At 29.6% G+C, this 14,370-nt stretch overlaps 3 protein-coding genes across 6 annotated transcripts in view; all 3 read left to right on the forward strand.

Annotated features, from left to right (window-relative positions):
* Positions 1-8,264, forward strand: part of LOC145180203 (zinc finger MYND domain-containing protein 10-like) — a 10,008-nt gene extending 1,744 nt beyond the window's left edge. For 2 of the 4 annotated variants that reach the window (XM_090077121.1, XM_090077123.1), the window contains exons 5-16: positions 1,267-1,320; positions 1,779-1,858; positions 2,052-2,091; positions 2,189-2,277; positions 2,414-2,454; positions 5,060-5,122; positions 5,200-5,282; positions 5,391-5,480; positions 5,635-5,760; positions 6,186-6,307; positions 6,400-6,525; positions 6,603-6,974. In XM_090077121.1, coding sequence (XP_089933247.1) covers positions 1,267-1,320; positions 1,779-1,858; positions 2,052-2,091; positions 2,189-2,277; positions 2,414-2,454; positions 5,060-5,122; positions 5,200-5,282; positions 5,391-5,480; positions 5,635-5,760; positions 6,186-6,307; positions 6,400-6,525; positions 6,603-6,687 — 999 coding nt within the window. In that variant the 3' untranslated portion in view covers positions 6,688-6,974. Of the gene's footprint in view, positions 1-1,266; positions 1,321-1,778; positions 1,859-2,051; positions 2,092-2,188; positions 2,278-2,413; positions 2,455-3,822; positions 3,847-5,059; positions 5,123-5,199; positions 5,283-5,390; positions 5,481-5,634; positions 5,761-6,185; positions 6,308-6,399; positions 6,526-6,602; positions 6,975-6,994 lie in introns of those variants that run through there. The other 2 variants (XM_090077122.1, XM_090077124.1) reach the window with 2 other exon arrangements.
* The window catches only part of LOC145194661 (E3 SUMO-protein ligase ZBED1-like), a 244,672-nt gene extending 232,214 nt beyond the window's left edge, over positions 1-12,458 (forward strand). The window contains exon 2 of the mRNA XM_090077115.1: positions 9,070-12,458. Coding sequence (XP_089933241.1) covers positions 10,115-11,968 — 1,854 coding nt within the window. The 5' untranslated portion in view covers positions 9,070-10,114 and the 3' untranslated portion in view covers positions 11,969-12,458. The remainder of the gene's footprint in view (positions 1-9,069) is intronic.
* Positions 12,459-12,883: 425 nt separating this feature from the next.
* Positions 12,884-14,105, forward strand: LOC145181756 (CAAX prenyl protease 2-like). Its single transcript, XM_080056918.2, has one exon. It carries the CDS (start codon positions 13,160-13,162, stop codon positions 13,997-13,999), a length of 840 nt encoding a protein of 279 aa, XP_079913044.2. The 5' UTR covers positions 12,884-13,159; the 3' UTR covers positions 14,000-14,105.
* Positions 14,106-14,370: the final 265 nt, after the last annotated feature.

Consider the following 14,370-nt stretch of genomic DNA (forward strand, 5'->3'; position numbering starts at 1 on the left):
TGGAGAATTTCCTGGCCAATCTGTCCAAACATTTGTGAGGTCTCATTAATCAATGCCTTTGCAGTCTTTGATGTATGGCACTTTGCACCATCTTGAATCAAAATCATATTTTTAGGCATACAAAATAACTTTTTTATTATTCATAGCTTCTTTATACACTGGTAAAATATAATAATTACTTTTAATACAATAATCACTGTTTACAGAGACATTCTCATTAATGAAATGAAGCTGAGTTTTTTATTGCGTAGAAACTTTTGCGCCACCCATCAGTTATATATATTTTACATGGTATAATAATCATACAAGTATTTTAGTTCCATTTCAAATAAATCAGGTGGTAGGAACCTGAACCACTGCAGCAGAGCCTCTTTAATATATTCTGCACATGTGAAATCATATTGTCAGAGAGAGTTATTCAAATTTTTAAATATCCACATTACTATGCTGCACATATTCTTTGTGCACATACTGCTCCCATATGATGCATAATCTGCCTATTGATTTACTTAGCATAAAAGTCAGAACCAAGTATCTTCTCATTTTTTGATTCCTCTCTTTTCTTGTTTCTGTTTATCACTATTTATTTTCCCTTGTTTAGTATACGTTGTTTTGTTTGCCAACAAAATTTTACTGCGTTCTGAAATGCACATGCTCAGCTTTTCTTTTTTTTTGTTAATTGTCAGCCAGTTAAAGCACTTTACACGCTATGATGTTTAATTCTATTGAAAAGGAAAGTTATTTGTTTGCATGTAAAGTTAAACATAAAATGCTTTAAAAAGCCACTTCTTAACGTCTATTTTAAATGCTCAAATGCTTTATTAATCTCTGTAAACAATCTTGTAACTTTCTGTACCCTTTTATTTTTATAATGCCATTTCAAAAAAACATAAACTTACATGTGAGCACTATTTTTAGACTTTAGACACCTACCTTTTCTTTCCAGTGTTCCTTTAGCAATGAAAGGCATGTAGTTAGAATAATATTCATTATATTTCTTACATTTCCTATTTGTGTTAACATTAGAACCAAATATTTATTAAATGAGATAAATTTTCAAAAAGATCGTATAGAAAACTATACACTTGAATAATCCAGAAGAATTGAAAAGTAACCCTAGCAACTGTAAATTTAACAAGTTTCTTTCAACATTTAAGTAGTAACTGTTACTGAGTTATTTTTGAGCCTATGATAGCTGTAACTAGTAACTATTTTTACAATACTGTAAATTTATTTGAGTGATACAAATAACTTCTTATCTTTTAGCTATTTCATGAAGTGACTGTTTTAGGTTTGCTTGAGACAGCTTTATTTTACAAGGTATAACTATTTTACATGTAATTTATCTAACATTAAATTAACTTAATGTGATTTATTTTTTTCATCTATGTTACTTTATTTTGGTCTTAATTAAAATGTTTGTAAATAACTTTAAATATTCCAATTAAAAAGAGTTCTTATCTTCAAGAGCACTTATCATGACATGAAATTGTCTTATGTTAAGTGTTACTTGTAAAAGTACTGTTATTTATCAAAAAAAAAAACTTTATTAAAGTGCAGATTAAGTTTTCCTAAAGTTAGAAAAGATTTTTCTAAAGTAAACAATGAAGAAATGAAATTCTTTTCATCAAAGAAAATAATGTATAAAGTGAGTTTTTTTTAACACAGTGTAAGTTTTAACATTCAAGCTATTTTTTTTTTTTTTTAAATAAACATAGTTTACAAAAATGTTCATATTGTAAACCAGTTAATTTAATTAAATGGGTATTTTAAATTAGGAAAGCTGTGAGGCAGCTGGAGACGAGCTAATTGATTTAGTTGACTACATTCAACGAAAGTTTACAAACCTTCTTTTAAAGTAATCTTAATATATTTTCTCTAACAATTCACTAAAGAATTTAGTATTGCCATGAAAATGCAAGATAAAATAATCTGCAAATATTATTTTTTATTACTTGCTTCTTATAAAAAAAAAGCTTTTTATAGCTTATCTAAGGTCTTCTGCATTTTCTTTACCAATATCCATTTAGGATTATTCTATAATTCTTTAGATGCATTGATGGGAAAAAAGTTGAAGAAGGCAGTGATGATGTAAAATATTTTTAAAAATATATTTTAAACAGAAATATTTTTTATTTGAAAATCAAATTTATTTATGCTATTCTCAAATTCTTCTTTTTTTTTTTAGGATCTTCAAAATCAAAACCAAAATATTCAGTTCACCATTCAGATGAAAGTAATTTCTATTCTTAGATATATATCTGATCACATTGATATGTAAGTAAAATGTTTAAAAAATTCAAAAATTTTATTAAAAACAAAAAGTTGAATATTAATGTTTTATTCAAATTTTTTTAAAAGTTAAACTAAATGATTGAAAACTCTATTTACTTCCATTACTACTCTCTTTTAGAATTCCGTTAAGTGTGATAAATAGAATATTGGAAAAATATGGTAAGAGAATTTTGAAAAATTTATGTGTACCTATCATTTTAAATGGTAGCTATTAAATATTTTTACTTTTTTTTAAATGTTAAAAATTCCTTTAAAAAAGTTAGATGAGATTATAGCATGCTGTAAATATTAGTCAGAAATAGATATGTCTTGATTTCATTTTCTAACATGTAAACTAAAAACAAAATTGTAATTAATATAGTTTTATATGTTTAATATTTTATTGGATTACTGAATTCTTTTGATATTGCTATATATTGTCTATTGGTGTAACTACAAGCCAATTAATTTTATGAGCTAAAAACAGGACATGTAAAAAATATAAGCCCAACATGGAACTGGTATTAGTGTAGACAACATGGAAATGTTATTGCTCTAGTGGCTTCTTTTGGCTTTATCAAAATCATTTTGTAATTCTAAAAAGAATTTTTTCATAATTAGAATCAGGTCGTTTAACTCTCTTATACATAAGAACCCAAAGTTAAATGAATTAATTTTCCACCAGTATGCAAATAAGTAAATTAAAATGTCAATAAAATCTCTAAGTAGTTTTTAAGTTGCAAACTTTTTCCTGATGTGTCAATGATTTGCAAACTAAATTTTAGTTACAGCTAATTTTTACATAAAAAGTTGTAATCTTTAACCCTTTCATGCGCTAGGTTGTTTTATAACAACAAATTAAACTAAGCTTCCCCAATTCAAATAGTGCATCCTAACGGATTAAAAACAATATCATTTTATAAAGGAAAGTTGAAAAGGGCTCTAGAAAAAGTCTACTTTAACATTTCAGAGTACCACTGACATTTTGTAGATGATTTGTTATGGGTGAAGTTGGTACTGGGAACAGACAACGAATACTACTAATTTAAAGGATTTGTAATTCTGATCTTGTTGTGAAAAAAATATTTAATGTTAGTTTAACATAGTACTGTTCTTACTACTCATTTATATTTTTGTTTATTTATACCTTTTTGATCTAACAAACAAAATTAGTTTGTTGTTGTAGAACAACACTGTGCTTCAACAGTATAAAATCCCGTCCATTATTATTATTGTTTTATGCCATAAGATTTTTTAATTAAAATATTTTTTTTATCATTTAATTGTTAAAATAAGTTTAAAGATTAAAATATTGTTATTATCATTTATAGTATCATTATTCTTACTTTTATTTTTTTTAGTAAATATAATATACATTACTATGAATGTGATTATATATGTTACTTATGGTTATATTGAGTACAATGCTATATTATTTACTGGGTGTGCTTCGTACATGTTTATGTACACACATAAATTATATGTTATATATATGTGTGTGTGTGTGAGTGTGTGTAATTTGATGCAACTTATTTATTTTCAGAACTTAAAGTAAAATAAACAATGGCACAGGTAAAAAAAATTTTATTCTTCTAAACACACACAGAAAGTTATAACAAAGTTAGTTTCTCAAGAAACTTTAGTCATAGATTTTGATGATAGTGATGTTGGTAGTGATAATAGTAATAGTGATCTCAAGGATACAAATATAGAAAAAGATTTGTGCATCTATATATATATATATATATATATATATATATATATATATATATATATATATATATATATATATATATATATATATAAGGTTTGATATGTGTAGCCATTTCCCAGTATTTCAAGAGAAACAAAGTCATTTTAGGCAGTGTGGAAATGGTTTTACTTTTATTCAATGCATGAAATGCAAGAGAAGTCTGTGTGTTTTAAAAGCAAGAAATTGTTTTAATGAGTTTCATGGAGTCAACCAATAGTTTTTAATGTTTTAATCCACTACCAGTTATTTTTTGTTGTTTTTCAGCATCCCTCTTTGACTGTTGTTAACATCCCTCTTTCACTGTTTTGTTATTTTAAATTTATTACTGTTTTAACTAATGTAGTGTAGAATTAACATTGCTAAAACTCAAAATTATTTTTTTGTTAAAAATACCCATTGGTGGGCAGTGTTGTTCTATAACAACAAATTCAGATGACATCTTCACATTTTTCCTAATTTTTTTTTTATGTCATATTGGCATAAATGAGGTTCAAAAAAACAAATTTTGAATTTTTTTTTAGTTATGGAACAATAATTGGAGCATAAAAGGGTTAATTTTAAGAACACCTTTAAAAACCTACTTTAAGATACTAAGATAAGATTCAACAGATTGTTTGAAGGTTTTTAATTTTTATATTCAAAATAATATGATACTATGTTCATGGTTTTATGTTTGAGATCTTGCATATTACTGAAAGGCTGCACTAAGGGAAAATGATAAGTAAATGTGAAAGTGAACACAATAATTTACCAAATCATTGCAAAGAAAAATACTTAAATATTTGCAGGAAAATATGGAAGTATTTGTCTTCGTAATATTTGTAACTATGGCATGAACTTTTACAGAATAACATTTTTCCATAATTTTAACTTTCTTAAAAGTAACTTTGTATACTATATATAAATTTCTCCTAAACACTGGTTTACTTTTCTAAATAAGGGTGTAAGAAAACACTGCTAGAATATTTTTGAGTCTTCTTTAAATAATTTAGTTAAATTATAGTGCTGCAGCTATTTATTAAAAATTTTTAGATATGCCTTGTATGTTAGTTCAACTTATGGAAAACTCTCCTTGGAAGAGAATGAATAGTGCAGGTATAAAAAAAGTATAATAATAACTTTTAGTTTGGTTCAAAAATTTGCTGACCATTAAAGCATTTTTTAATTTTTAGGTAAATATCAAACCTTTAATGACAATAAATGGTGCAATGTTGCAGACAATGAAAAACACATTGTTAGCAAAATAGAGGGACAGGTATACTTTACAAAAGTGATCAATATAATGATGCTTAAGAAAGTTCTATAATTCATGTTTATCTTTTACATTTAAGAAAGTTCTTTAATTCATGTTATCTTTTCATAGGTATGGATAACCCTTTGTCAACTGCTAATGCACCCAGAGTGCCAAAGAAAATATGACTTTAATGTTTATAGAAAATCACAAATACTTAAGGTATGGTGTTATTCATTCAAATTATATTTTGAATGTTGGGGTTTATTTTTCTATTGCAGTCAGTTTTAAAGACAAGTTACTAAGTATTTTTTATCATATTTTTATTTACAACATTACTGGTATACTTTTATATTGTTTGCCATTCTTTTTTTAGTTGCGTCGTTATCTAAATGAGGTGCTTTTTGAACAAATCAGTTTTTTAAAAGAATTTCAGCGTTTCATAGAGATGTTGTCAATAATGGATCCACCACAGTTAAAAGAATGTCTGATAGTTGAACAAGTCAGTATATTTTATCATGTTTTTATAAAGTTTTTGTCATATCAAATACTTTTACTTACTTTGTTCAACTCTGGGTATACTTATTTTTTTAACATGACAAACTTTGAGTGTTTTACCTGCAAATCAGTAACATTAAAAATAATTAGTGATAAAATGTATGCTAGAAGGCTAGTTAAAAGAAAAACTAGGATTATAGTTAGAAGTCCTTTAAAAGTAACTAGTCATAATGAGAAACCTACTTAATAAGATTTTTTCTCCAGTTTTTTCAAAAAATGTTTCTTATATTCGAAATATCTCCTTTAGATATTCGAAGTATCTCCTTTTAGATATTTATGATGTGAAAACAAATGATATCACTAAAATGTAATGAATATTGGAAAAATGATTGCTGAATTTATTGATTATTAGAATACTGACTTTTTTAGATACCAACGATTCGTTTAAGCATTGAGTCACAGTATAAAGATAAATGGGAAAAAGTGGGGCAAGATCAAGCTTTTAAATTTTACACACTGACTGATGAGCAAATGAAAGAGCATGCCCAAAGGTCATTCTTATTTTTGTTGATGATAATATGATTGATAATTTTTTGTATTTAATCAGTGGTATAGTTTATTGCTGATAATCTCATGATTTTAGACTGTCCGCTATGTACAATTTTGATGTTTTGGAGAATTTAATTGATGAACCACCGACATGTGCTCATTGTCACGGTGAAGCTATGAAGAGATGCTCAAGATGTCAAAACGAATGGTATTGTTCCAGGTTCGATGATTTTTTATTTGTATTTTCATACTTCAACTGGTCTGAAAAACCCAACTCATATTTCGCATTTTTCTTAGACCTTGCCAGGTTAGCCATTGGAATAAACACAAGGAAGTATGTGACATGTTGTTTGCAAACTCGCAGAAAGTACGTACATCTTAATAGTTTAAAAAAAGAATTTATATATTTTGTTATTTTTACAACAACAATAAAGACAAAAACATTCTTCTACTTGCTATCATGATGTCAATCGTAAATACATGAGATGTAATAGAGCGAAGGCAGAGATATTTTCAGAGATGGAAAGCCATTATGAGTACATTAATAAAAAGACGAATTTACCTAAATATTTACAAGGAGATCGCCGCAAGAGCACATTTCGTGCAAATTTTTATAACAGTGTGAAAATGTTACTTAAAAATTTTAAAAGTTAATAACAAATTGTTAAATTTTCTTTTTTTTCATTTAGTAAAATTCGCATGTTAAGTTCCCATTCTTTGATAAAAAGCGAGTTTGAATTTCCTTGTCAATTGCATTCTTCCCTAAAGGTACTTTAAAAACGTAAGTCTGCACGATAATAATTGAAAATTATGATGAAAATTTATTGCCATTATTCTTAAATTTCGTCAACAAGAAGCGCTTTTATTAGTTAAGCCAGTAAGCGTCTGCGTATCGTTTCATTTCCGTATCGTTATCATTCCGGTATGATATTGGAAAAAAAGTGTCATCGGAATGACGAGAGTTCCGGTATATACCGAATTTAAATTAACTACAATACCGGTTAAAACATTTTTACCGGTATTTTGTCGTAATCATTATAAATAACTCAGGATTTTTAATTTAGATTCTTTGATTAGACTTACTATAAATAGCTATTACTTAAAATTTTAACCTCCATACGGAGATATTTTATGGATAATCTTTATAAGCGAAATTGATTTGTATATCTGTAGCTACAAAGATTTTTTTTTTTAATTTCTTAGATTTATTTTTAACACATAATCAAATATTGAACTAATTACTAAACAAGTTTGCTTAAGAGCAATTTAATAGTCTGCCAGTTTCAATTTTTTATTTTAAGGAACAAAATGTTTATGAAGTTAAAGTCTGTACATAAAAAAGGCATTTGATGCATAAACCTATTGATCTTTTTATTTGTAAGATTTGTAATCATTGACCGGTCAAAAGTTTTTTTTGTGAACTTCTACATAATAAATTAGTTAATCAGCAGATTTTATCGATCAAGTGCATTCTACGAACAATAAACTGAGACACATTCCTAATCGAAACGTAATTACTGTTTAAAAAGGATGCTGCAAAAATACCATTACTACTTAAACAAAACAAAGTTAGAAGATTGAATTGGAGAAATACACATAAAGATTGGACAATTGAACAGTGGTCTAAGGTTTTGTTCACGGATGAATAGAAGTTTGAAGTTTTCAGAGTTGACAATATGTTCGACGCTTGGTCGGCGAACAAATGATTAATAAAGGTGTTATTCCAATAGTCAAGCACAGTGGAGAGTCGGTTATGGTCTGAGGATGCTTTGCAGGGAAGTTGGTAATCTTGTGCAAGTTGAAAGCATTATGGACAAATAAAATGTACCAAAAAATTCTCTAACACGCTTTTCCATGTGGAAAACAATTTGTTAGTCACAGACTTGTTTTTCAGCAGGACAACTATCCCAAGCACAGTTCTAAATAAGGCCGGAATCATATTTCAGCTAAAAAAAAAAAGCAAAGAGAACAAAAGTACATTGAACGGCCTCCTCAAACTGGCCTCCTGGTTGTAACCCGATCGAGCTGTTATGGGACGATTAGATGAAAACGTGAATAAAACACAATAAACCAATACAAAACAGCCTGTCACGTTTGTAAAAACTTGATGGAATAAAATTATAATAGAATTATTTAACAAACTATTTTCAAGAATGCTCAGAGTTTGTGCTGCTATTAGAGAGGCTAAAGGTGGATATTTTGAAGAATCAAAAAAGTAAAAAATCTTCAAAAGTTTTGTAAGAGTCAACATCTTTTGTTTCAACAATGATTACTTTTTTGCAAATAAACCAAGCAAAATAAATTAAAGAAAATCTTGGTTCTTTACATTTAGTTAAAATTGTGAGATGAACGTAAATTTTAACTGGTAGTGTATTGACTGGTATGTATGTATGTATGTATGTATGTATGTATGTATGTATGTATGTATGTATGTATGTATGTATGTATGTATGTATGTATGTATGTATGTATGTATGTATGTATGTATGTATGTATGTATGTATGTATGTATGTATGTATATATGTTTGGGAAATCCCAGCGAGTAAAATGTGGAATTTTCCATATTGATTTAAAGTATAAACCACCATCTCCTTTCCACGTGAGATAATCCATCAAAATATTAATCCCACATGAAAACCTCATGAAATCCATTTGAAATCCAGTTTCATTTTTCGTTGGGCATGTTTCAGTATTTTACAATTGTATTTAGAAAACCAAGCGACAAGTCTCGTTTTGAAATTAGGATATTTATTTCTCCCTTAGAGAATGTCTTTTTGTGGAAGTGGCTTCTGCCAAAGTATCGAAGGATGATAACGACTACATTTACAGTGTTGGTTTTTGAAATAGTTAGCTTTTTCGAAAGAAATTTTTTTTTTTTAATGCGACAACAGAAAACAGAAATAAAACAAAAGTTCTAAAGCAAAGTAAAAACGAAAAAGGTAGGGCTGCGGAAATTAACGATTAATTAATCGATTAATCGCTAATTTATTTAATCGATTAAAATTTCTTTAATCAGTAATATTTCGATTAATTTTTGCCGGTTTTCCGTTACTTATTTTTTTTTTTTTTGCCGTACATATATATATTTACAAGTTTCGTAATTTATAATAGTAATATTTACAAGTTTCCTTAGTCAAAATATATAAACGAGATTATAATTATAATTAAAATAGTACAGACAGGACTTCAAGAAGATCGTACTGATCTTATCACGAAGCCCTTACAAGTGAATAATATATATTATGTTCAATATAGGTAATATATTATGTATTAAGTACAACTAGTTGTATTAAAACTACTCGAATATTAAAGTTAACTTTAATATTCTTCAATTAGAATAAACTCAAGATTACCTGTTTCTCTTATATTATATTTATTAACGTTATTTATAAAGAAATTATTTGTGAAGTGGTATGGTACTTGGCCTAATTTAAATTTTAGCATGAACAATATATTTTGATATCTGTTAATTTGATAAATGTTAAGCATAAAAATTTTAAAAAAAAAAATATATCGTTTTCATATAAATCATTCGCAAAGAAGTTATTTTCAGTTTTAAAAGTTTTAAAAACGTCTAAACGCAACTTTTCAAAATCAATTGTTTCAAAGTCATTAGCCATGACGAAAAAGAGTATTAAATTTAGAATTTTTCAATAGAATTCGATAAATATAAAATTAATTTTGAAAGCGCGTATCTTGAAAATCTCGACTAAAAATTTTGTCATATTTTAAAATACTTACTGACCTGGGAACATTATCTTACATTTCTATATCCGTTTCTAAAGTAAACAAAGTTTGTTTTGCAAATATGGCTGCGGCAACTAATGAAAGCAACGTTTCTGTCAAACATTTAACTGGAAAGTTAAGCAAGCATTTTGTTTTCAAGTTGAATGCTGATGGTAAAGTAGACGAAGGTGACAAAATATACTGCGTTCACTGCAATAAACAGTTTGCTTTCCGTGGCTCAAACACATCGCTGACTTATCACCTTCAGCACAAGCATCCTCTGAAATATCAACAGGTTGTCGACAGTGAATGTAAGATGACCCCTCAGATAAAATCAATCACCAATTTATTTACGTGTCAGTCAAATAAGCCTGTCAGTGAAAAGGTCTCAGCCGACCTGAAGGTGGCAATAGCTCATTGGATTGCCAGTTCTGGACGTCCAACAGCAATTGTAGAAGATGCTGGACTAGAGGCGGTGCTTCGTATTGCCCTTCAAAACCAGATTTATACTTTGCCCAGCCGCCGTACAATCGACACTGTCATTGGAGAGATGTACAATGAGATGTTGAATGAGCACAAGAAAGCTCTAGAATGCATTCATAGTATTGCTCTAACTACTGACTTTTGGACCTCTACCAACAATGAATCGTACTGTGGGATAACAGGTCATTGGATTGATTCTGAGTGGAAACTGACGTCTGTCGCTTTAGCTTGCATAAATGTTGAAGAAAGGCACACTGCTGGTAATGTTGCCAATTTCTATGAAGAGTTTGCCGCAACGTGGAACATTGCTGAAAAAATTAGCTGTATCGTAACGGACAGTGCACGAAATATGGTTGCTGCTATAGGACGGACGGATTACAGCCATATACCGTGTATTGCTCACTGTCTTCAACTGAGCATACTAGCAGGTTTGAAAGCAGCTGATTCATCTCCTATTCTGGCTAAATGTCGACAGCTAGTTGGACATTTTAAGCGCAGTTCAAGGAATACATCAGAGCTAAAGGCCAGCCAAGCCAGTACCTCTAACAGGTCTGACGGTGTGAAGTTTCACAAATTGCAGCAGGATGTAGTTACGCGGTGGAACAGTACCTACCTAATGTTAGCCAGATTGCTGGAAGTGAAAGATGCCATTAAGCAGTATCATATTGACCATCCCGAGAATTACACTGGAGATAAACTAAGGGAGTTGGACTGGGAGAAAATGTCAAAATTTGTCTCGGTATTGGGTCCACTTGCAGATGCTACTGAGTATATTGGTAGTGAACAGTATGCTACATGTTCGGCTGTACTTCCGTTTGAAGCATTTTTGCGCAGACTTCTGCGGGTTAATGATGACGATCCAGGGTATATAGCACGTTTCAAATCTGCAACACTAAATGACTTCTCAGGTCGCATTGAAAACATTGATGCATTGCCAACGTTGCAAATGGCTGTGGCATTAGACCCACGTTACAAGAAACTCGGCTGTCTCTCAAGAGAGAAACGTGAAGCAGTTTGGACAATACTTTCTAATGCATTTCGGGTGTACTGTAACCAAAGACAGTTAGCTGAACGTGAAACTACTACCAGCACTGGCGAGGCATCAGAACCTGTGCGTAAGAAACTGAAACTTACTCTGTTGGTCAGCGACTCGGAATCGCAATCCTCATCAGATGAATCACAAACAGTACATGGCTTACTGGCTGAGCTTACACGATATCAAGAAGAAGGTGTAATTCCAGAAACTGAGAATCCCCTCATGTGGTGGCAACTGAACAGGCATCGTTACCCTAACCTGAGCAGTTTTGTGCAGACGATTCTGTGTGTACCTGCCACTTCTGTTCCTTGTGAAAGACTGTTTAGTTCGTCAGGGTACATTGTCAACAAACTGCGATCTTGTCTATTTCCAGAAAACGTTAACGTCCTCGTTTGTTTACGTGACTGGCTAAAGTGATGCCTACTTGTACTTGTCAATTAAACTGAATACAATATAGCAGGCATTAAGTGTCTTGTTTGTTAACGTTTGTGAATACTGTAGTTAGTTAACGTTTACCGATAACAACTTCACCTCACCAGTGGTGAAAAGCAGGTTATTCTGTCGACTTCAGAATTAATCGAAATTAATCGATTAATCGATTAAAATTTTAGACGATTAATCGAACAAAAAAAAATTAATCAGTACCAGCCCTAGAAAAAGGAGATTAGCTATAAATGAGCTTTTTTAAAAAACCAAATAGCACGCGATACAATAATTAATCTGAAGGATTCCTCTTAATAAAGTTACGGCTTTTATCTACTAGCAAAATTTTGGAAGAACTCGGAGACATCTTTTTAAGATAAGTCTTATATATCCCCCGAGTTGATTTAATGACATTGAGTTTTTTTCACTGAAAACTTGATACGTTTCGAAAAATATGTACAATCCAAAAGTTATTAAAAAGGAGAAAGAAAAAAAAAAAAAAAAAAAAAAAAGAAAAGAAAGGAATGCGATTCATAAATTAGGAATATAAAGAAATATATGTATAATGATTGGCCTGGTCAGGAAACATTCAAGCTTAATGTTGGACTTTGCATTGATGTTCATGAAATGTTGATTTGTTTTACTAAGTTATACAAGTTAAACAGTGACAAGTATGACGGTTTTGAACAAAATCATATCATATTACTTGTGTCGTCATTTCAGGAAAAACTTCGATTTTTCTCATAGGATCCGTTGTACAAGACTTCAGGTGGCTGTGTCTACGCATGAAGTTCATATCTTTATAAGTACATAAGTTACTTAAGTAAAACACGGGAACAGTTAAATTCTTGTGAACGGTATTTAAGCTGGCGTAAGTTTAAAATCACTCTTGTAAATATATTCATTTGAATAAACGCTATAACAAAATATTCGCAATAAACGTTTTTGGTGTCAACTCAAAAAGATTGAAAAGTAAATTTTAAAGTATATAACTTTGATTATAAAAATAAGTTAATACAGAGGAGGAAAATAAGTTAATAAAAACATTACTTATGCTATTTACGCGCGAAAATCCAACCACTTGAAACATGGCGCAAATGGGAAATAAGATCTAACGAACATCAAGTTGTTTCTTTTTAACAAGTCTCTATCAAAAATTTATCGAAGTTATTATTTATCTTGAAGATGGACGTCGCTTTTTCACACCAACACTGGTTGATATCATTTTTTCAATCCTTTCTACTTTCTCTTTCCTATGTTGGCAGCTTGTATATATACCCATCGCCATTTCGCAGAGATCATCCTACAACCATAAAGCAAAGAATGAAATCAGTTACAATAGTTTGCTTATTGGCACCGATCTACTTATACTTGTGCTCAACAAATCATGGAGTAAAGCATTCACTGTGGGAATGGGTTGGTCTGCGTACTAAAGGTTTTTTTCAAAGTTTATTTCTAACGCTTGCTCTCACAGTTATCTTGTTTACAGGCCCTCTTGTCCAACTTATCATTACAGACGGCCTTAAAGAATTTATAAAAGGAATATTTTCATTATATCATTTTAAAAGTTGGAATTGGTACAGGGTAACTGTTTTTGCCCCATTTACAGAAGAATTTATTTTTAGAGCATGCTTAATTCCTCTGCTCATGAAAAGTTTTACTTCTACTACGGTCATCTTTTTGGCACCTTTATTTTTTGGAATAGCACACTTGCATCATATGTTTGAGCAAACAAGAAATGGTACACCAATATTTGAAGCATTAATAGTTTCTCTATTCCAAATGCTGTATACAACATTGTTTGGTATTTATACAGCATATATTTATATAAGAACTAGACACCTAATTGGAATAGTTGCGTGTCATAGTTTTTGCAACCTTATGGGTTTTCCAGATTTTATTGGAGTTTTTTCATCTCCCTACCGAAAAACAATTTCTTTTGCTTATGTTATTGGTCTAGTTTTGTTTACAATTTTATTGTATAATTTTACCAATCATAAATTTCTTATACATATGGAATTCTGACACCATCATCTTTCACAAATTTTTAAAATTTAGTCATTTTATATATTTCATGTTAATTCTTGTGAAACTTCATATATACAATTACTATTAATAATTTTCTACGAAACTTGATAATACCATTTTGCAGAAATTGTTAATAATAATTGCATATAAAATGTTTACAATCAATAAAGAATGTTCTATGAGTGAGAATAAGTAAACTTAGCCTACCAGTAAAGAGTTGTCCACACGTGTACACATATAATCATTTTTATGATTTTGCTATTTTATTGATTTGTTATTTTATATAGTTACCTATTATCCATAAACATTAAAAACTATTTTACAATGATATTTTAGAATACAATAAATGCTATACATAAAATTTGTGT

Source organism: Hydra viridissima, unplaced genomic scaffold (assembly GCF_058129835.1).
Source record: "Hydra viridissima isolate aposymbiotic clone 2 unplaced genomic scaffold, HvirCarnegie_v1 scaffold_2, whole genome shotgun sequence".
NCBI classification, from domain to species: domain Eukaryota; kingdom Metazoa; phylum Cnidaria; class Hydrozoa; order Anthoathecata; family Hydridae; genus Hydra; species Hydra viridissima.